This window comes from Cervus elaphus, chromosome 27, assembly GCF_910594005.1.
Source record: "Cervus elaphus chromosome 27, mCerEla1.1, whole genome shotgun sequence".
NCBI lineage: Eukaryota > Metazoa > Chordata > Mammalia > Artiodactyla > Cervidae > Cervus > Cervus elaphus.
This window is the reverse complement of record NC_057841.1, coordinates 51,059,337-51,082,264: the sequence shown is the minus strand read 5'-3', so window position 1 is coordinate 51,082,264 and position 22,928 is coordinate 51,059,337. Positions and strand designations below refer to the sequence as shown.

At 51.4% G+C, this 22,928-nt stretch overlaps 1 protein-coding gene across 7 annotated transcripts in view; it reads right to left on the bottom strand.

The window, feature by feature from the left end:
• CTIF (cap binding complex dependent translation initiation factor) overlaps positions 1-22,928 on the bottom strand; it is a 315,019-nt gene that overhangs the window by 90,384 nt on the left and 201,707 nt on the right. For 6 of the 7 annotated variants that reach the window (XR_006338151.1, XM_043889185.1, XM_043889187.1 and 3 more), the window contains exons 8-9: positions 12,560-13,052; positions 9,468-9,767 (exon numbers count right to left, since the gene is read on the bottom strand). Coding sequence is in view for 6 of the 7 variants with exons in the window: in XM_043889185.1 (XP_043745120.1) it covers positions 9,468-9,767; positions 12,560-13,052 (793 nt within the window). In the remaining variant the exon portion in view is untranslated. The remainder of the gene's footprint in view (positions 1-9,467; positions 9,768-12,559; positions 13,053-22,928) is intronic. The other variant, XM_043889190.1, reaches the window with a different exon arrangement.

Sequence of the window (22,928 nt, the reverse complement as noted above, 5' to 3'; positions counted from 1 at the left end):
CAGGGGTCAGGGGCACGAGAGGCGAATCCTGTTCAATCTCCCCCAAGGTGGCCAGTAGTCCATGTGTTCGGTGCCTGGTTTGAAACCCAGGTCATCTCCCATGTCAGCCCACTGTCCCCCTGCTAGCAACTCCAGATTCCAGCTCCTGAGTGATGGAGGCAATGGCCAAATGCTACCATTCTGCTTACCTAGGGCTGGGAGCAGGTCCCTGGAGGAGAAGGAATGAGGCCCACCACTGCAGCTTGGATCTTTGAGGGGCAGGTTCAAAGTGGTGCGTGCTTTCCTTATGAGAGAGATGACCATGGTCACTTAAAACCCCTGGTCCTCTATGTACCAGATTTCCAAGCATGACACCCTATAACCCAGCACCCAGATCTTCCTAAAGCAGGGCTTTTGTTAACCTCCCTGGGCTTCTCACCTATGATATGAATGGGTTGGATGGATAATCTATAGGTCCTTCAGGTCTATACTGTTCTATGATTTTTAATCTTAGGACGCCATGGCTTAACAGTGGTTTCCGAGTTCCACTTCACAAAGTCCAAACCGTTCTGTTCCATCTTACAGACTTCCTCTGACCCTCCACTTAACACCCTGACCCTGGATTCCAAGTAAGGCAGTGTCCTCACTGTCCTTTACTTGGGTCTTGGTTCATACATTCTCTCCATGAAAAACAGCCTTCTGGAACACAGCGAGTTCCTAAAAAGTTCTATGTAGAATTTTCACAGAATCCAGTCATTCCACGTCTAGATAAACATGCCCAAAATAACTGAAAGCAAGGGCGTAAACAGATACATGTATGTGGCATGTTCATGGTGACATAATTCACAACAGCCCAAAGGTGAAACAACCCAAGGGCGCATCCGTGATGGACGAATGAACAGATAAATAAAATGCAGTCCATCCATACCATGGAATATTACCCAGCCACGAAAAGGAAGGAAAATCTGACATGGGCTACCCCATGAATGAATCTTGAAACCACGATGCTAAGTGAAATGAGCCAGACACAAAAGGACCACTGTATGGTTTCCACTTACACGCGGTATGCATAAAGCATAGAGCCGAGAACTCACAGAGATGGAAGGGAGAGAGGACGTGTAGGGGGGCTGGGGAGTGACCACGTGGAGGCTACAGGACTTCTGACTGGGACAATGAGAGGTTTCTGCAGGTGGTTGCTGGGAGTGTAGTGCAAAGCTGAGGTTGCACTTGACATATGCACTTAAAAATGGTGAAGCTGGTCAATTTCATGTTGCATGTATCTTATTACAAGAAAAAGCCAAACCCAAACACCAAGCCCAGCAAGACCTGCCCCCCTCTCCTTAACCTCCCCTGCAAGTCCAGCTCTCCTGACGAGCCTTCCTCACTTCACTTGGGCTCCTGTCTTGGGCTGACCTCCGCGCTCCGCCAGCAAGTACAGGGAACATCGGTCTCCCCGGGGGCACTGAGGACCTTGGGTCTGGAGAAGGACCTTGGGCAATCACTCAGGACAACTTGCTTCTCTTTGAAAGAATGACCCTCTGTCCGCTCCCTGCCCAGGGGCCACCGCTCTTCCTTCCGTGGGGGCTGGGAGCCTCCTCCCCAGGGAGCCAGGGACAGGGCGGTTCGCAGTTACATAACCCGCAGGGAGATTTGTTTCCATCGGCCCAGGCGGTGCCAGTTTTCCAGCGGCGGCCGCGGCAGGTAGAGGCACCCTGTCTGGGCCGGGCAGGGCAGCGATGCAGCGATCTGGACGGCTTAGCATAGCTCAGATTCCCGGCGGCGGCTGGGGGCTGGCCGCTCGCTGAGCTGCGGGGAAGGGACTGCTGTCTCCTTGCTGGCCTGGCTCTGGGGTGGAGTCGGGGAGGAGGCGCTGGGGGTGAGCTGCCAGCCGGCCAGGGGTGACCCTCTGGGGCCCCAGACACCCGAGCTGCCTTCTCCGATAACCCACTTATCTGCAGGGCCTGCCTCGGCGTGGCAGCCTCAGACAGGGGGAGCGCCCGGCCAAGTCCCATCAGGGGATTTAGCAGGGAAAACGAAGCCTGGGTGGGGGGTGAGGGCGTGCAGGGAAAAGAACACGGCCTGGCAAGGGACACAGGTGATGGGGAAATAATTCCTGACCCCGGGAACGCTCCTCGGCCCAGAGACAGGAGGCGGGAGCAGGACCTCAGGTTTCCCAGTACCTGCTCACCAGGGCACCTTCGTCCTCCTGGGCAGAGGCTCCTGGAAGCAGCCCTTTGATGCTGGCCGAAACCTGCCATGGGCAGACTTGGTGGGACCCCATCTCCGAGATGAGAAAACCTCGACTGGCAGGCTGCTGTCCTGGCTCCTTCTGGGACTGACTTTTCTTTCCTCTGCTTATTTTCAAATTAAAAAAAAAAAAAAAAAATGCTTTTTTTTTTCCTGTTTGTATCACAGGCTGCCTCTGTCCCGCAGGGCATAATGAAGTTCTGGAAGGGGGTCTTAGGTTTAGTTTAGCCCTTTCAGAAGCCACCGTGCCCCTACCGAGTCAGAAAAACTGGCTTTAAGACACCCCAGCTGGATCCTTGAATAAAACTCAGACTTTGGGACAGTGCAATGACACAAACTAGGGGCAGACGAGAAGGGAGGGCGGATTCACAGAGATGACACATGCATGGGCCCTGCTGAGCGGGTGGTACACAGGAGGTGCCTGAGAAGTGCTTGTTGAGAGAAAGAAGTGAGGATGGGAAGGAAGGAGGTAAAAGTTTACTCATTGCAAAGCAAGTGTGGGCAACAAGGCTGTCCGGAGGCACAGCCGGCCCCTGTTCTGGTTCTGGTCTGGTGGGCGAAGAGCCTGGGTACCAGGCAGGAGCTGCTGTCCCCAGCGGGGGAGCTGTGCCCGCCACAGACTCTTATGCAGGTCAAGCTCCCATGACAGGGCATAGGAGGCCAGCCTGCTGGTACCCACTGTCGGGCAAGGAGTATGCTACCTCTGCCTGGCCCATGCAGGGCGCCGACAACTTCCAGGGTGCCATCAGAACAACAGTTTTTAGAAAAAAAAAGATGTTTTGTGGGCGAGAAGGGAATGGCTAGCCACTCCAGTATTCTTGCCTGGAGAACCCCACGGACAGACGAGCCTGGCTGGCCGTAGTCCATGGGGTCGCAAAGAGTCGGACACAACTGAGCAATTAACACAATAACAAAGTCACCTTCCACGATCAACCTGCGGGGAGAGCGCTCAAATCGCCTGCTAGCCCTTCACTTTCTCCCTCCTGATTTCCTGCGACTGGAGGAGGGGCGCGCGGGTGGGTACAGCCCAGGGCTTTGCTCAGGCTCTGGAATGCACAGAACAATGTGCTTCTCTCCCTGGGTATGCCTGGCTTGGGCCAACAGTAAAATTAGTTTACATGCCTGGAGTGCACGACGGCATAGCGGTGGGCGTGCAGGGTGGGGGCGGAGCCCTGGGCTGAGGAAGAGGGTGCGAGGGGAGAGCCCGCCGCAGGAAGAACGGAAGAACGGCTATGTGCTTCATCTGGATAAAGCAGACGGGGCCACGGAGGTGTTTCCTCAGACACCCTCAGCCCTCCATTGGCCTAGAAAACCCAGAGACTCGGACAGCATCAGAAATCTGGTGGGATATCTTCTAGGAACACAGATTTTTAAATCCCCATTGATAGCTTCAAGAGATGGATTCCTGATTTTCCCAACTTTCTGACCCTTATATCCTATTTAGAACGATGGTCTGGGAGCCCAGGGTCTATCCCTGGTGGCTCCGATGGTAAAGAATCTGCCTGTAACGCAGAAGACTCGGGTTTGATCCCTGGGTTGGGAAGATACCCTATAGAAGGGAATGGCTACTCACTCCAGTATTCTTGCCTGGAGAATGCCATGGACAGAGGAGCCTGGCGAACTACAGTCCGTGGGGTCGCAAAGAGTCGGACACGAATGAGCGAGTAACATTTTCACAGGAGCCAAGAGCTTGGGGTGCTGGACTGACCGCCCCCATTCAGCCCCACGACCTGGTGGCCTCGCTGAGTCACTGTCGGGGATGGATCCTGCCCTGGAGCCACCCTGGGGAGAGACTCTCCAGGTTCACACGCAGCAAAGTGCTCAGAAGAGCTGAGAAGCCCGTCTCGCACCAGGAGCCCTGGTACCTAAGACTGAGGGCCCTGTGCCTCCCCCCACAGGCACTTGCTGAGCATCCACTGTGTACAAGTCTTGGTGCCAGGGGCCGGGGACCAAGCATCACACAACCAGGACTCCTGCCCTTGAGGAACTTACAACTCAGATGAGAACTTAATAATTCAACTTACAACTCTGGTTAGAACCCGAAGAATCAATGCCAGTCCTTCTCCCTCCCAACATAAAAGATTGGGATTGAGAACTCCACATTCTGGGAAAAGAGGAACAACGTTTGACTTTTCTGAAACCTTGAGACAACCAAGAGATAAGGAGGTTCCCTATTCCCAGCCCAGTGCCTTTGCCCAAGCCAGCAAGCAAGGGACTATGACCAGGAGACAGAGATGGGAGAAACGGGGTATAAGTGGGATAAAGGATCACCTAAGTCCTGAAGATGCAGCTTGTATTTTGATTTACTGATGGGGCAGCCAGACCAGAAAATCTCGAGTGCCCCAGTTAAAATTACTCCCAGGGACCCTTCAGAGGCCCCATAGAAGCCCTGTCACCACTTGATTGAGTTTCTGTGTGTCAAAAGCCCCAAACGTGATGCTTAATGGTGACCCAGCCAGAAACTCTGCAGAGCTTATCCATTTTCTAGCTCCAGGTCAGCTTTTTAAGAGGCTGTCTTCTAGAAGTTGCTGGCAGAGAGCAATTCATTTTGAAACCTGGTTGCACGCCAGATTCTGATTCTGAGTTGTCTTTTCACAACAGCCCTGCTGTGTTTACGACTTGGTGAGATGAGGTTTTTTTTTTTTTTTCTTTCCTTCAAAAAAAGGTATCGCCTCCTTCTGTTAGATGTGTTGTTGACAACGGTTGCTAGGGAGAGCGGGGTTCAGTTACAGACACACTGATGCCGGCTCTAATAATACTTTGCTCTGCATAGCTCAGATGCAGACACCTCTTGGCTAAACAGGGCACACACATTTCAACAGAGGAGGGCTTGAACTGACACTGCCCAAGCATATCTCAGCAAAGGAGCACTCTCTGAGCCTGAGCGGAAGGTCCAGGGTGGTGACGGGGCAGTGCTGGGCGGCGGGGGCTCAGGCCTCCAATTCCTGTCATTCCAAAGGTCCCATAAAAAGAGGCTCGCTCATTCTTCACCTCGCAGTGACACCAGAGCCCCCCCTCCCGCCCCCTCATGGTACCGCGATTCCTTGGGGGAGATCGGGGCGGAGTCCTGGTGACTTCCGTAGCCCAGGGGTTGTGGGCCGCCCACGTTCTCCTAGAAGTCAGAATCCATAAGCACACATCTTCTCCTGGGTGTGGGACCCTGCGATCAAGCAGCGTGGGAGCCGGGTGGGGAGGGGTGGGGCAAGGGACACGAATCACCTCCTGAACTTTACTGATGGCCGAGCCTGGCAACCCCCAGGGGGTTGAAGAGGGAGGCCCTTTTCCTAAAACACGTGACAGGTGCTGTGACAAACGTCTGAGGCCAAGAGAAAGGAAAAGGAGATGGGGGACGGAGCTGAGAGCAGAGAAAAAAGGGGCCCGAGGGACCGCAGAGGCCCCCCCACCTGGCTGACCCGTGAGGGTGGAGGTTTCCCAGGAGGACCCTCAGAACAGCGAGGTGCGGGAGAGAGGTCTCCTGCGACGGTCCAAGCCAGCCTCCTCGCTGCACAGAGGGGCACCTGAGGCTGGGCGAGGGGAAGGGATGCGCTCGCTTGCCAACGTCTCCTATTTTTTCGAGCTCTCTCACCAGCTCAGGCTCTGACTCCTTCTCATCACTCAGCAAAAAGCCCAGGACCTGGGGCCCATTTCTTGGATGATTCATGGGGTGATGGGCAGGGTCAACCGGTTCATAAGGGACAACAGTGGAGCAGACAGAGCGTCTCTGGAGTTACCTTCCTAACAGGGGCACTCCATCAGTGCAGAATCAGGTGGGAAGTTCTTTAAGAAAGGATGCCCATGCCCATCCCTGTGGAGACTAATTCAGTCGGTCCGGGGGAGAATGCCCACATAGGTATGTTTTAAAAACATCTCCCCCTGAGATGTTGAAGGGGAGGTAGGCTGAGAGACAGGGCCCCGAAGAAAACCGAGTGGCTGGAACTCCATATTCCCAGACTGGGTCCCCACTTGTGACATCACACCTTTAAAAGACCATGCCTCAGTCGGCCTGCCTGTGAACTTGACCCATCACTACAAGCCATCAGTCATCCAATGTCTTAGTACTCAAAGTGTGGTCCCTGGGCCAGCAGCAGCACCGCCATCACCCTGGGGGCTTGTTAGAAATGTAGCCTCTCAGGTTCTACCCAGATTTCCTGAATCAGAACCTCTATTTATAGACTCTCAAGTGATTCAAACACAAATGCAAGTTTGAGAAGCACTGACATGCATGCCTGGCACATAACAGACATTTGAGAAATGCCTGTTTAGTAAGCAGAATTTTATTTACCAGAACACTACTTAGAAAACAATCACACCTAAAGCAAGAAGACAGTTTAGATGTAAAAACTGAAGATGATTTCTGAGCCATGGGGCTGGTGACAGGGGTCCCCTGGGACCCCAAGATCTCTGGCACTGTCAGGGCTCATGAGGGCGGTGCTTTCGGGTTCCTTGAGATGACAAAGCTGAGTTTGGCTGCAAGGGGTGAAAGGTCCTTTGACCCTTCCCTGGGTTCGCTCTCACTTCCCTCTCCATAGGGGCTGCGTCCCAGCTTGGCAGGCAGCCCACGCTCTGCGCCAGCGTCCCCGACATCAGAGCCTGCCCGTCTCCTCTGGGGCTGCCAGCTCCCGCTGCCGAAGCCCAGACAGTGGAAGTGCTCGGCCAAGGAGGGCAAAACATCCAAAGACAGCTGCCGGGAGCTGTGTTCACGGGGCGCCTCACAGCCTGTCCACTTTGTAGCCAGCATCATGCAGCCAGCATCACTGGGCCAGATCTCAGAACCTGTACACACAGGCAGTGGTGAAACCTCACCACGTGAAGGGCATCTCAGGGGTGGCTGAACTGAACTGGGGGCTGGCTGGGGATCCAGAGGCAGTGGACCCTGAGTGCCTGGAGCGGAGTGTGAACCTCAGAGGGAGAAAGGCTGGGGGCAGGGGGCATGGGGGGAAGGTGCTGGGGCCCAGGGAAGGGACACAAATCAGGTTTGCCAGAAAATGAAAGCAGGTGAAGAGAGACACCCCGGTGGGTCATGAGAAAAGTGAGGTTTGATGAGTTACGCCCCCTGCTCTCTTTTCTTGAGCCTTGTGGGTCTGGGGTGGTGAATGGCCATGAATGATGCTGCCTGGAAAGCCTACTCCAACCTAGCAGTTCCTCAGCAGCAGAGGAGCAGGGCCCGCGAGGCTCCGTCAGACACGTGGGGCTGGCTTCCTCCCTCATAACGGGGGATGTGCCAGGAGTCAGCGCACCCAGCCCACCTTCCGTGGGGGCCAAGGGGCCTTGAACAACGACCCAGGAGGCCTGAAGGTTCAGCCCTAGCCCTCTGGTTACACACTTCAAGGAGCTCCCTCTTACACTTAAGCTGAGGCTGCAAGGGATGAAGGGGACAGCGGGGGCCAAGGGGACATTTTGATCCTGCTGGCCTAAGCCAATCCATTTCTGTGGGGATGGAGAGGTGGGGTGTAGGGGGCCAAAGGGTTCTGTTTGAGGCTGAGCACGTCCCAGGGCTGATGCTCTGCCAGACATTGTGAGCAAGGCCACTCTAACCACAGGTCACTGGAAGAGAAGCCTGACCCGGGCAGGATCTCAGGTGACCCCTGCGGCCAGCTGCCCTTCCCGGCTGGACGCCTCTCATCCCGCGCTGTGTGTGTGTGTGTGTGTGTGTCCACCACGGGCGCCGGCTGGTTACGCTGAGCTGGCAACCAACATCAGAAGTCTTGCCCTATCCTGGCCCTTCTCTTCACAGAAGCCAAGGCCAAAGGTCGATCTGTCCCTGACCCCCGCCCCTGCCCCCCCAGGCCTGGCCATATGTGGCAGACAGGCTGCTCCCTGCCATCACCCTCCACACTCTCCCAGGACATTCCGGCCCACGAGGAACATGCCCGACGTGCAAATCCCTCAGGTAATGCGGGAATTCGTCACCGGGGAGCGTGGGCGATCCAGGAACAGGAACCTGATCGGGGCTGCGAGCTGGACAGAAGCAGCCCGGGCTGGCCAGCACAGCTCGGGTTGCAGTGAGCAGTTGCCCTGGGAAGACGGGAGGGCGGCGGGATGGAGCCCACGGGCAGCCTTGGGTGGGGGCTCCTCCCTCCCTGTTCCTGGGGAAGGGACGGCAGAGACTGCGAAATCAGGTGGCTAAGACCAGGCTGACCACATGTCCTGGTCAACACCGGGGGTCTAGGACTGATGATGAACAGAGCCCCTGACTCTCAGAAATGTCACGGTCCAGATCATCTATTACACGGGCACCATCCTTAAGAAAGACCTGCAGGTGGTTTCTTCTGGCTCTCTAATCCTACTTCCAGAACTTTCAAGCTCCTGTTTTACCCTACCTGGGCTGAAACTCAATGCATATTTCTAAGGTACAGAGGAGGAGCCGAGATGACTTTTCCCCCAGCCGAGAGTCTCCAAGGATAGTCCTAGGCCTGGTATGGCCACTATCCTGGGCCACCTGCTATCTCTCCACGATGCCACCAGTGCTGGGACCGGTTCGCTTGTGACCACGGTAAAGAGAGATAGCCTTCAGCTCCCCACCTAGGAGATCACACAGCCCTCTGCCCAGTTTAAGGGCCCACGCCCATGCCCATTACACACCCCAGTAAAACCATCGCTGGATGTCGGCACCCACAGAGGAAGGAAGGGGAGGGGAAGGGTTAAGCTCTCTGGGTAGGGGGGCTTGGAGTGGGGAGGCACCAAGAATCAAGATGGTCTCTGACCTCTCTCTGGCCCAGAAGAGGTTTCAAGGAGCCCAGCGCGTCAGCAGACAGATAGCAGCTTCGCGACTCAAAGCCCTTTTGCCATATGCCTTTTGCTGAGACCTGTCTCAGCACCACCTACAAGCAGCGCATCACCTGCAGGGCCTGGGGGTTGTCCTGGGAGGGGGAGGAGGAGGAGGAAAAGAAAAGTCCACGGCACATGTGTGTGCGCTGGGACGTGGAGAGGTCAAAGCACAAGAGCTGGTCTAAGACAAGAGGCAGCCCTCTTATCATGGAAATAGAAAGCAGGGAAGGCTGGTTACACCCGAAGCACCTATAAAATTATATTGGTCCATCGTAACCATGGAGCCCTCACACAAACACACGCAAATCTGGTCACTCATCCCTTGCCCCCTGAGTGCCTTTTTATTTTCTATAATTAATCGGGCAAGGGTGGAACTCGGGAGCAGTCCGACCGTGGTCAGAATCCTCAGCCCTCTCTCCAGAGACGGCCCACCGGCGGGCGGGGCGGGAGGCGCAGCTGTTGGCGTCCATTACCTGAAGCATGTTGAGCAGCAGGCTGCGGAACTTGGTCCCCTCCACCATGAAGAGTGCCATCTTGTCGCAGAGCTTGGCGGCCGTGAAGGCAAAGCTGCGGTCGGACACAGCCTTCTGGTAGATGGTGCGCACGATCTCCCCCAGCATCTCCTCCGAGTTGGTGGAGTTCTGGGCCTCTTCCATGAAGGTGGTGAGCTTGGCGTCCACGTCGCTGCTGTTGTTCCGCATGCTGTTCAGAATCTCGATCAACTTGTCCATCTTGTTCTGCTGAGGGCTGGTGGTCTCCACGGCCACTTCATCCTGGTGGGAGGGATGGGGAGGTGTAGGGGACAAATCTAGTGGTGCCTGAGTGGGGCCCGGGTTTCCGCCGAGGGTTTCCAGGTTTCCGTGTAGGGAGGCCTGTCACCCTCAGAAGGGACCCGTGACACTTCTAGAACTGACAGTCTGATTCCCTTGGGACCCGACCTCCACCAAGGACCCTCGGGCCCCAAGCTCCCTGTTACCTTTTTGCTTGGCCCCTGTGACACCCTGAGTGCATCCTTTTTTTGTGAGCTATAGCTCTTAAACCAGGTTTCTCATACACATTGGCTTGGTTTGTTGGATCTACCTGTCCATCAGATGTCTCAATGTAGAAATGATTTAATGGGGCTTATTAAAGAAGAAATAAACTAACAGATCAGAAATTGGGCCAAGAGAAAACATGGGTAGGAAGACTAAGGTCAGGAAGGAGGTGGCATCCCAAATGCTTTCTGTGTTGGTTAAAGGTGCCCACAGAGTGGCTACACCTTGTCCTCCAGACTCTCGGCTCTGGACTTATGATGGACTTCAGCCTGAGGCCTGTCATGCTCTCTGGGTATAGCGAGCCCTGTGACATGGCCTTGGCATCATGTGCTGGCTTTTTACAACAAGTACCGCACAGTAAGGAATCCTCCAAAGTGCCACAGAAACAACTGGCACTTCACAGAGGGAAATTTCAGATGAAAAAACCCCACACCCATTAGAGGTTTCACTACAATTGGGACCAGACCTGTGCTGCAGGAGGAAGAAAATGGATCTGACAGTCTGAGAAGTATGTACTCAAACCCAGGAGACTGGTGGCCACGAGTGTGATGGACTTAGCTGCTGGGATGTGAAACCAGGGTTGAAGGGCAGGGTCAGGGACACAGAGGGGGGCCCATGTTTGCCATTCTGTCATCACCAGAAGAACCCTGGGCAGGAGGCTCAGACCGGGGTTCTCAAACCTGTTCTTTCTCTCTAGTTGGATGGCTCTGGGAAGTGGCTTCACTCCCTGGGCTTCAGCTTCCTCCCAGATACATGAGGAGGTTAGATTAGATCGTCTATATAGCTTTCTTTGAGTTCTGCCATTGCCCGAGTCCACGTCCTCCTGGTCCAGGAGTTCAGGAGGCTGGACCTCAGTGCAGTCTTTACAGCTGAAATACGGGCATCACAGATGTACCTTATCTGTTCTATTTCTCCCTTCCTGCCCCATCCTAACCACAAACAGGAATAGTGGTCAGTGTGTAGAATAATCACCCACATGGGTCTTCTCACAGGTCATGACATTTGACCTTCAGTCTGTCTACAAGGCAGTATTACACCACCTTGTAAATATCCATTTTACAGATGGGTAAACTGAGGGCACAGAGAGGCGGGGTGGTTTGCCCAGGGCCACCTAGCCAATCAAAAGCAGAGTGAGGACCCAACTGGTTTGCTGGACTCTAAAGCCCATGTTGTTTTGCTCTGTGGCCCCACGGTTGCATTTAGCAGAATTGAAGAGAACTTAGCAATTCTCTCTCTGGCTGAACTGAAGCAATCTGTCCAGGAAACTCTTCAGGCAAAGACCACACACGGCGTACACTTGAGAACCTCTCCAGGCTCCCACCTCTGGGACGTAAGGAAATGAAGGATGCTTTTCTCTAGGATCTCACAGCGCCTGCCCCTTGGGGAGTGTGGGTGGGAGTGTGCCCCATGCGGAATATACAGAGGGGCTATAAGGGACGCCAGGTGCAGCATGTCAGCTTCCAGAATTGAGCGGGGAAGAGGTCTGACCTGCCTTGTCCCAACTGAGTGTGGACCTGGCCCTTGGAGGTGAAAGTTGGAGGCGAGAAGGCAGTCGAGAGAGGCTGGGTAGAAGCCGGGAACTTTGAGCTCTGCAGAAGCCCCACAAGGAGGACTCCATGTAGCCTCCCCAAGCCTGGGAAAGCTGGGGGCAAGCTGGCCTTTCCTGGGAACACTTCCTCTCCAAGGTGACCTTACCTGCACCTGTGGCTGGGGATGGGGAGTTAGGGTGAGCAGAGTGGACCTAACGTTGCCAGGGAAGAACCCCAGCTCTCCTCTGGAGGCTCGGGGCATCCTCTTCCTGAATGTGTGAACCAGGCTCTGGAGGCCAGGGCCAGGAGTAGGGTGAAGAATGAGACGCGCATTCCAAATTTAAGGAGGCCCTCCTTCTCAGGGCCATGCCCGTGCAGGATGGGCACCTGAGCGATGCTGACAGTGAGTGCCTCCTTAAATCTTGCCCCCTCCCATCCCCGGGCCCCTCCCTGCTGCTGGTTGGTGAGGGAGGGGAGTGGCAAGGCTGAAGCCAGCCTGCTGCACTCTGTCCCACTCACCTTTGCTCTCTCTCCCCTGGCAGGGAGCACAGCCTGGCTGGTACTCACCTTGGGGAGAAGCATTCTTATCTCATAGGCTCTGTGTTCTCCCCAGATGCCCTTTAGCACTAACAGGGTGGCATCCGCCCCCAGATAATGCTGTGGCGGAGTGGGTTGGGGGGAACACCAGGCCTTCTCTGCCGCCCTCCCATCACCTGGAGGTACATGCCTCTTCCCCCACCCTTCCTTCTCAGGCTGGGGGCTGGTACCAAGTGTCCAGCCTGGCCTCTTGCAGGGTTGTGCTGGAGGGAGTTCACATGCAGAGCTGGTCTGCCTTCTGGGGACCAGGGGTCTCTCGGGCAGCAGAGAGCAGGCGCTGGTCTCTGCCTGCACACGAGCCTGCCTCCACACGGCTCCCCAGGCCCGCACCCCCAAGCCCTTCCACCCAGGTGCCTACCTCGTGCTGTCCTCCCTGGTGCAAGAGAACAAGGAAAATTCAATTACCGGTACCTTTTCTTTCAGCCTTCGCCGCAGCCTGTCTTTGGAAGACTGGAGCAGGGTAATTTTGGGGCGCTCCCCGCCGCGCTCGGGAATAATACTGTCTTTAAGCTTTGTCTCGGCCTCTGGACACCCCGGCTGTAGCAGGGTGAGCCTCTCGGAAGCCGCCGGGGCCAGGGCATCAGGGCTGCGGGGGGACTCGAGGCCGCCGTGCCCAGCGTCCCCCAGGGCGTCCTCAAGTCTGGGGCTCTCTGTGGGCACGGTCTCTTTGGCATTGCGGTGGGCGCCTGCCTTCCCCTTGTCGCCGGAAGGATGCTCCATGTTGCCGTGGTGCCAGCGCCGGTTCTGGCTATAGCCGTGGTGGCTGGACCTCCCTGAGGGGTGGGGTGCCGAGCCCCCCTGGGAGGATTTCTGGTGGTCCCTGTTGTGTTTGGCACTGCCCGGCGGGTGGTCACCGTGCTGTTGGGGCTTGTTCCCTCCTGGGGGTCTCTGCTGCCGCCTGCCAACCAAAGGGGAAAGACAAGAGAGGGTCACTGGGGCCGCTGGCCAGGGTCCCTGTGTCCAAATACCTGCAGAGTAATTCATTTCTTCATTCCTCAGTACTCTCACTGAAGGCCTCCTATGCACCAGGCTCTGCAATGGGGCCTGGGGTTACAGCAGAGAATATGACAGACAGGTCCCTACGATTACTCAGGATTTAAGTCAACTCTTGACTTAAAATAAGTGTTTTAACAAGTATATTATCAAGGATGAAACAGATCACCAGCCCAGGATGGATGCATGAGACAAGTGCTCAGGGCTGGTGCACTGGGAAGACCCAGAGTGATCGGGTGGAGAAGGAGGCGGGAGGGGGGATCGGGATGGGGAACACATGTAAATCCATGGCTGATTCATGTCAATGTATGGCAAAAAACATTAAATATTGTAAAGTAATTAGCCTCCAACTAATAAAAATAAATGAAAAAAAAAAGTGTTTTATTCCCTTATTAGAATATGCATTAATACATGTGTAGGAAACAAAATTAAAGTGATACAATTAGAGTATACAGCGAACCTTCCTGACTATTTCCAGACCCCTACTATGTTTCTTGAAGCAACAGTTCCCATTTTGTGGATATATTCTATGCGTGTTCCAGGAAAGGTGTGTGCACAGAATTGCGTCGGATAGTGCAAGTGAAAGTCGCTCAGTTGGGTCCGACTCTTACAGTCTGACTATACAGTCCATGGAATTCTTCAGGCCAGAATACTAGAGCGAGTAGCCTTTCCCTTCTCCAGGGGATCTTTCCCACCCAGGGATCGAACCCAGGTCTTCCGCATTGCAGGCGGATTCTTTACCAGCTGAACCACAAGGGAAGCCCAACTGAGCCACAAGGGAAGCATCAGATAACGTTATAAGCATTGTATTAATGACGTTTTAACCATCATGGCCCGTGAACAGTTATACCTTTTGTTAAACAACCTTTCTTTAGGTACACTGACATTTTCACCCCCAAGCCACGAACAAAATATGCTATAAGACGACTTCCCTGATTGTCTAGGTAGTTAAGAATCTGCCTGCCAATGCAAGGAACACAGGTTCAATCCCTGGTCCAGGAAGATCCCACATGTAGCGGAGCAACTAAGCCTGTACATCACAGTCGTGAGCCTGTGAGCTGAAACTACTGAAGCCAGAATGCCCTAGTGAGCTCTGCAACAAGAGAAGCCACTGCCACAAGAACCCTGGACAACTAGAGAGCAGCCACCCCCCTGCCCCCCAACCACCGCAACTAGAGGACGTCTGTGCAGCAACAAAGGCCAAACGAAGCCAAACATAAATAAATAATTTTTTAAAATGCTATAAGAAATTATTACAGGCTGAATTGTGTTCCCTCCAAATTCGTATTTGAAGCCTCAACTCCTGGGACCTCAGAATGTGACTGCATTTGGAGTGAGGGCCTTTAAAGATGTGATTAAGTTAAAATGGAGCTGTTAGGGTGGGCCTCAATCTATTGCTATCACGTTATGGTAGCCAGAGCCTTGTACTACAGATGTAATATTTAACATGGTAGTTTTCGGCAAACAGGCTCACTGATTTACTTGACAATTTCAAAGCAGAGAGTCTCATCCTTGAGTAAGTGAAAGCCACTCAGTCGTGTCTGATTCTTTGCATCCCCATGGACTATACAGTCCATGGAATTCTCTAGGCCAGAATACTGGAATGGGTAGCCTTTCCCTTCTCCAGGGGATCTTCCCAACCCAGGGATCGAACCCAGGTCTCCCGCATTGCAGGCAGATTTTTTACCAGCTGAGCCACAAGGGAAGCCCAAGAAAACTGGAGTGGGTAGCCTATCTTTTCTCCAGTGGATCTTCCCAACCCAGGAATCGAACCAGGGTCTCCTGCACTGCAGGCAGATTCTTTACCAGTTGAGCTACCAGGGAGGCCAGAGATTCTCACATGGAACAAATCTGGGCTGTGCATCATGGGACAAACCCCAAATGTTTTGATCTACAGACTAAAAGAGAGCAAGGGGGTGGGGGGTATCCTGGGGACCCTTCAGTCTTGCACCAAAGGGCTGCTTCCATCATGGAAGTGCTTCTGCATTCCACCTGTTTTGCCCTAATGGTGTTTTCCACGTCGTAACCTTATTTGATGCACAGTTGGAGAACAGGATAACCATGAGCCTCTCAAAGTTGTAAAGTGAGTGAAGACAGTTTATGGAGAGAAGCTCTACATTCTAGCAAATGAGGCTCCCATCCCATTCTGTGATCCATCTCTTTGCACAATACAACAGACCTTCACTGCACTGCATTTTATGAACAAACTGTCTTTACTTGCTCTAAAATTATTATTACTTATAGAAACTCAATTTCAATGTTCACTTGATAATTTTGTATCTCTGAAAATTTGGGGGTATCTTGGGTTTGGGGTTAAATGGATCCTTTTCCCATTAAAATTAATGAAAATTTTTTCATTGAAAAGCTTTTCCCTTCTACCAGTATCAAATGTTGGCGAGGATGTGCAGAATAAGGGGACTCTTGTACAGCATTGGTGGGAATGTAAATTGGTGCAGCCACAGCTGCAGTATGGAAAACACTATGGAAGTTTCTCAAAAAATAAAAAATAGAGCTACCATATGACCCAGCAACTCCACTCCTGAGTATATATCTGAAAAAGCCAAAAACACTAATTTGAAAAGATATATGTACCTCAGTGTTCCATAGCAGCATTACTTATAATTGCCAAGACATGGATACAACCTAAGTGTTCACCAACAGAAGTTGTTGTGTATACACAATGGAATACTACTCAGCCACAAAAAAGATGTAACATTTGCCATATGCAACAACATGGATGGACATGGAGGGCATTATACTAAAAGGGAAAAGACAGAGAAAGAGAAATACTGTATGATATCACTTATGTGTAGAATCCAAAAAAATACAACAGACTAATGAATATAATTAAAAAGAAGAGGGACTTCCCTGGTGATCCAGTAGTTAGGACTCTGCCCTTGCATTGCAAGGGGCAAAGGTTCAATCTCTCGTGTGGTCAAAAAAAAAAGCAGACCCACAGATACAGAGAACAAACTAGTGCTTACCAGTGGGGAAGGGCCATATAAGGGTCCGGGAATGGGAGGCCCAAACTCTTGAGTGTAAGATAAGCGCAAGGATGTGCTATACAACTTGGGGAATATAATCCAAATTTTGCAATAATTGTAAATAGAAAGTAACTTTTAAACATTGTATAAAAATAAAAAAAAAATTAAAAGAAAAGCTTTCCCTAGGTGGCAGGGTTTTGAGGGGGAGTTAAACTTAAGTGAGGGTTTCCCTGGTGGCTCAGTGGTAAAGAATCTACTTGTCAATGTAGGAGACACAGGTTCAATCCCTGGCCTGGAAAGGTCTCACATGCTGCAGAATACCTAAGCCCCTGAGCCACGACTACTGAGCCTGTGCTCCAGAGCCTGGGAACCGCAACACTGCAGCCCACGCGTCTACAGCCTGTGCTGCACAAAAGAAGGCCCCAGGGCGAGAAGTCCATGCACCACAGCGAAGAGCAGCTCCTCACTCGCCGCAAATAGAGAAAAGTACCCACAGCGGTGAAGACTCAGCACAGCTGAAAATAATAAATACGGAAACATTTTAAAAAAGCGCTTTTTAAAAAAAATTTAAAAATAAAGTTGCCAAGCGAGAGACACATGTATAGGTTTCTTTCTGTTGCCACACAAACAGTAACTTATAACACACTGTATATGAGAAGCATGTTTTTATTAGAAGTATGTTTTTGGAGGAAAATTCGACAATTTGTTACAAAAGCCTCTAAAACATGTGAACCGCTAGCCCGTGCAATTTATCCACTTGTGACAATTTATCGAAAGGAAATAATCAAAGCACAGGGATGTTAATCACAGTTGTGTATAGAAGAGAGAAAAATGGACGGTGAAACGACGAACATGGTGAAGAAGTTCACTCTGTGGCAAGTGTGTTGTGAGTGAGCACAGTGCTAGTTTTTATGGCAAGTATTTATATGCATAGAAAAATCTGGAAGGATGCTCAACGAAATGCATTATCCCTGGGGGACGGGATGAGGACTTTTCTTCCTCATTTGTGTTTTCTAAATGAACAAACATTTATTTTTCTAAACTTTTTATTAATTATGAATCTATATTCACATGCAGTTGTAAGAAGGCATACAGAGAGATTTTTTTTGTATCCTTTTCCCAGCTTCCCTCCATGGTAACATCTTGCAAAACTACAGTTCAAGATCACAACCAGGATTCTGACACTGACTCAGTCAAGATTTAGAACATTTCCATCACCACCATCTCCTGTGCTGTGTGGCCCTTTCATAGACACACTTACTTCTCTCCCTCCTTAGCCCCTGGTGACAACTAATCTAGTTTCCATTTCTACCATTTGATCATCTCAAGAATGTTACATACATACAGCATGTGACCCAATGGGATTGGCTGTTTTCACTTAGTATAATTCCCTGGCGATCCATCCAGGTGATTGCATGTATCCACAGTTGTTCCTTTTTCACTGCTGAGTAGTGTTCCATGGTGTGAATATATCAGTGAGTTTAGTCACTTACCCAGTGAAAGACATCTGGGTTGTTTCCAATTATTGGCTATTGTGCAGAAAGCAGCTGAGAAAATCTGTTCACAGGTTTCTGTCTGGACATAGTTTTCATCTCTGTTGAATAAATCCTTGTAAGCACCACTGCTGTGTTGAAAGGTAACTGCATATTTAATTTTTAAAGAAGCTATCAAACTGTTTTCCATAGAGGCTGTACCATTTTACATCCCCACTAGCAATGCATGAGAAGTTTTCAACCATTGTTTCTTTGGGTCATTTTCAGTTACACCCTTTTTTTCTGCTACCTCCCGGATGACATGCCTGTTGGATTTTCTGTTATGGTCTTCTAGGTCTGTGAAGCTCATTTCATTCTTTTCTATTTTCTCACTGTTACTCAGACTAGATAATTTCTACTGTTTCTTTTCCAGGACACTGGTTCTTCCCTTTGGGTGTTGAGTCCATCCACTGAGTTTTCCTTTAACTCTGAAGTTTTCATTGATGCTTTGTTATTTCTCCTACTTCTTTGTCCAGACACTTTTTTTTTTTTTGGTGTATCAAGAGGGTTTGGAGTTGCTCTTGGAAGCATTTTTATGCTGACTGCTTTAAAATCTTTGTCAGACAATTCTAACATTTCTGTTATTTCGGTATTGACATGTACTATCTTTTTTCATTCAAGTGAGATCTTTCAAGGTTTTGGTATGACAGGAGATTTTTGGTTGAAAGCTGGACAGATTGGGCATTATTTGATGAGACTTGACTTAATCAGCTCTTCCTGTTTGGCTGGCTTCTTCTGCTGGCATCCTCTGACCTTGGTCTGGTGGTAGAAAGAGCTGCACAGTCTCATTACTGCAGGGTGGGGGGAGAAGTCAGGCTCCCCGCCAGGCCTTCTCTGACACAGCAAGTGGGGGGTACTCTAATGCCGCCCACAGCGGGGCTTCTGGTTCCACGCAGACACCTCCCTAGCCAGGAGGAGGAGGGTGCCTCACTGCTGCTCCCCACGTAGCCTCCACTGACAGAGGCCGGGGTGCTCAGTGACTCCCAGGGACGAGTCCCAACTGCCCTCTCGGCTTCCCTGACCCCACCCTGGCGGGCTCTGGGTGCCTGGTCACAGCCTGGAGAAGGTGGAATCTTGGTCCTTCATTTGGCCCTACTGGCACAGGTGGGATGGAGCTAGTTTCTTCTAGGGCGTCTGCTGAAGAGTTCTCTCTCTTAAGAGGCTGCTCCTTTCTGGTTTGCTGGCTGCAGAGGGCAGGCTTCCGCTGGGGTCATTTTGGTCTGTCTTCACCTGTGGGTGCTTCTGGGTTGCCAAATACTTTCACTCCAAGTCTGAGATTAATGAGGCTTAGAAGAAAACTCACTCAGTGCTGTGTTACCCCCTCAGGGGCCAAGGTCCCCAGCCAGTCTGCCTTCTCTCTGTCCTTCAGTGTCCTCTTGTGTTTGACTGTATACATAAAAATCCAGGGGTTTTAGATGTGTTTATCTTAATAATTTGAGTCACTAGGGCTTCCCAGGTGGCGCTAGTGGTCAAGAACCTGCCTGCCAATGCAGGTTAGACATCAGAAGACATGGATTCGATCCCTGGGTCGGAAAGATCCCCTGGAGGAGGCTATGGCAACCCATTCCAGTATTCTTGCCTGGAGAATCCCATGGACAGAGGAGCCTGGTGGACTACAGTCCACAGGGTTGCACAGAGTCAGAAATGACTGAAGCGACTTAGCCCCGCACGGCAGAGTCAAAAGAGGCATGTCCTTCAGCCAATCCCACCATCACCACCACCACCGACTGGCCTAAGGCATTCAATTTCCTTCCCTAATGGTCTCATTTGAAACACAGGAATCAGCATGGGCCTAACACTAAGTTCTGGAAGAAGGTCAGTTTGCATTCACAGCAGGGGAATCCATCACCATGGGCACCTGGGCAAAGGGCAACAGGGACAAGCTGGTTCCCACCAGCAAGGTGACTCACTGCGCTGGGCTACTCCCAAGACCACCAACCGGCTTCACATGTGCCGGACGCCCGAGACACAGGTCAGCTCAGGGCTCTGGACCCCTCATTCGGAGAAGCCCTGGGAGAGCAGACGAAATTCCACGACCTGCCAACTCCCCAGGACTTTTTGTTGAGCCTTTTTAAAATTCTCCCTACTTTTATTTTTTAAATTTTTTTTTCGTTCAGTTGCTAAGTTGTGTCGGACGTTTTGCAACCTCACGGACTGGAGCACGACAGGCTCCTCTGTCCTTCACCATCTCCAGGAGCTTGCTCAGATTCGTGTCCGCTGAGTCAGTGATGCTATCTAACCATCTCATCCTCTGCCGACCTCTTCTCCTTTTGGCCTTCAATCTTTCTCAACATCAGGGTCTTTTCCATTGAGTCAGCACTTTGCATCATGTGGCCAAAGTACTGGAGTTTCAGTTTTAGCATCAGTCCTTCCAATGAATATTCAGGACTGATCTCCTTTAGGATGGACTGGTTGGATCTCCTTGCAGTCCAAGGGACTCTCAAGAGTCTTCTCCAACACCACAGTTCAAAAGCATCAATTCTTCGGTGCTCAGCCTTCTTTTGGTTCAACTTTCACATCCATCCATGACTACTGGAAAAACCATAGTTTTGACTAAACAGACTTTTGTCAGCAAAGTGATGCCTCTGCTTTTTAATACGCTGTATAGATTTGTCATAGCTTTCCTTCTGAGTGTCTTTTCATGGCTGCAGACACTGTCCGCAGTGATTCTGGAGCCCAGGAAAATAAAGTCTGTCACTGTTTCCATTTTTTCCCCATCTATTTGCCCTGAAGTGATGGGACCGGATGACATGATCTTAGTTTTTTTGAATGCTGACTTTCAAGCCAACTTTTTCACTGTCCTCTTTCACCCTCATCAAGAGGCTCTTTAGTTCCTCTTTACTTTCTGCCATTAGAGTAGTATCATATGCATATCTGAGGTTGTTGATATTCTTCTGGCAATCTTTAATTCCAGCTTGTGATTCAACCAGTCTTGCATTTCACATGATGTACTCTGCATAGAAGTTAAATAAGTAGGGGAACACTATACAGACTTGTTGTACTCCTTTTCCAATTTTGAATCAACCAGTTATTCCATGTCCAGTCCTAACTGTTGCTTCTCGATCCACCTACAGCTTTCTCAGGAGACAGGTAAGGTGATCCGGTATTCTCATCTCTTGAAGAATTTTGCACAGTTTGTTGTGATCCACACAGTCGAAGGCTTTAGTGTAGTCAATAAATTAGAAGTTTTTCTGGAATTCTCTTGCTTTCTCCATGATCCAGTGAATGTTGGCAATTTGGTCTCTGGTTCCTCTGCCTTTTCTAAACTCAGCTTGTACATCTGGAAGCTCTCGGTTCATGAACTGCTGAAGCCTAGGTTGAAGGATTTTCAGCATAAGTTTGCTAGCATGTGAAATGAGTGCAACTGTACAGTAATTTGAACATTCTTTGGCACTGCCTTTCTTTGGGACTGGAATGAAAACTGACCTTCTTTATTCCTGTGGCCACTGCTGAGTTTTCCAAATTTGCTGATATATTGAAGGCACCACTTAAACAGCGTCATCTTTTATGATTTTAAATAGCTACTTTACACTGATTGACCTTTTTTCCTTCCACTCTCTTTGTTTCTTTGAGTGTGAGTAATTATTAAGCCCAGAGAAGAACCTTGGAAATTCCCTGGCAGATAATGCTTGATTCTCACAACTTCTGTCATCCTTATTTAGAATTCTTGTGCTGCCTGCAACTATGGCCCAAAGAATGCCCCCCAAAGGACAGTTGACCAAGCCCTTCCCGGGATCTGTCTTGAAACTGGCTTCCTACTTGCCGTATCAGGAATTCCCCTCTCTCTGCCCAGCATCCTCCCAGTCCTCCTCCCCACCTCTCAAAAAATCCCACCTCTTTCCACCCAGAGGAGAAAGGAAGTAATTTCTACATGGTGGTCAAGATCCTGGAAAGAAATCAGCCTAGTTGTTGCAGAGCTTTTCTGGAAATTGTGCGGGGCCTGGAACTCCATGTCCTTCTGGCTCAAAAAACCTTGGAGGGACTTCCCTAGTGGTCCAGTGGTTAAGAATCTGCCTTGCAATGCAGGGGACTCAGGTTTGATCACTGGTTGGGGAACTAAGATCCCACATGCCACATGGAAACTAAGCCCACATGCCACAACTACTGAGCCTGCCTGCCGCAACTACAGAGGCTGTGTGCCCCAATGAAGATCCTTTGTGCTACAACTAAGACCCAATGCAGCCAAAAAAAAAAAAAAAAAGACCTTGGAGCCAGCCAGTCCTGTCAACAAAGCAATGACCAGGAAGAATGCCCCAGGTTGCTGAGCACCGGTGGGTGTTCTGAGACTCATTCTGCCTAAGTGGCAGCTCCTTTGCACACGTGGAGTGATGTCTGCAGGAGGGAAGGAGAGGTTTGGGGGTCCACCTTCGAGGGTCTGCTCCTAAATGCGGAGACAAAACTCATGAATGCAAAAGGGAGAGGGCTGTTATGGGGCTGGATGGCAAATGAGGTTGGTTGGGTGGCCCCTAGGAGGGCAGGGAAGATGTCCCTGGAGGAGGGGCACAGGGCACGGAGCCCTTTTTGCTGCTTAGTTTTCAGGGTTAGTGACTGTTGGGACTGGTCTCTATGTGCAGGTCAGTCAAGAACCTTTCTTCCCATTTTACAGATAAGTCAGATGAGGCTCAGTGAAGAGAAGTCCCACAGCAGAGAGCCTCGCAGAGGCTCTCAGGAGTGTGTCCAGCCAAGTCAGTGGGTCATGGCTCCCAAGCGTCCAACCTCCTGTCTCCCAGGTGCCCTCAAATCCAGCCCCCTCAGTAAGGAAGGGCTGAGCTATCACGGAGACCCGCCATGCCGATGATCCCTTGAGGCCCACGTCCTTGGCCTGGGAACGGGCTGAGAGGGCCTTAGCCCCTGGACCAGACTTGGGGCTGGGCCTCGGGCTCCAACAATGGAGCCCCGGCTCCCCGGCTCTGGCCATTCACAAATATTTGTCAGCAGTCGCTGGCTGAGCCGGCCAAAACCAACTTCTCTCTTCTGTGTGCTGGCCCTGGGTCTCGTCGATACTTCCTTCAGGGGCCAGCTGGCGGCTCACCACGAAACCTGTGGGTTTAGGTTTGGCTGATCCGGGATGAGCCGCTGTTGCTCCCAGCGGCGGGGAAGGAAGCCGCATTTGGTCTCTGAGCCCCAGCTATGTGGGTCCAGGTTTTGGAGACATACTAGACGTGCAGCCGTGCCAGCCAGAAAGGGCAGAAATCCTCCTCAGGACTTTTGCTCAGGATGTTCAATCTTGGGGTGGGGGGTAGCTTTCTCTGGTGGGTGCAAGGC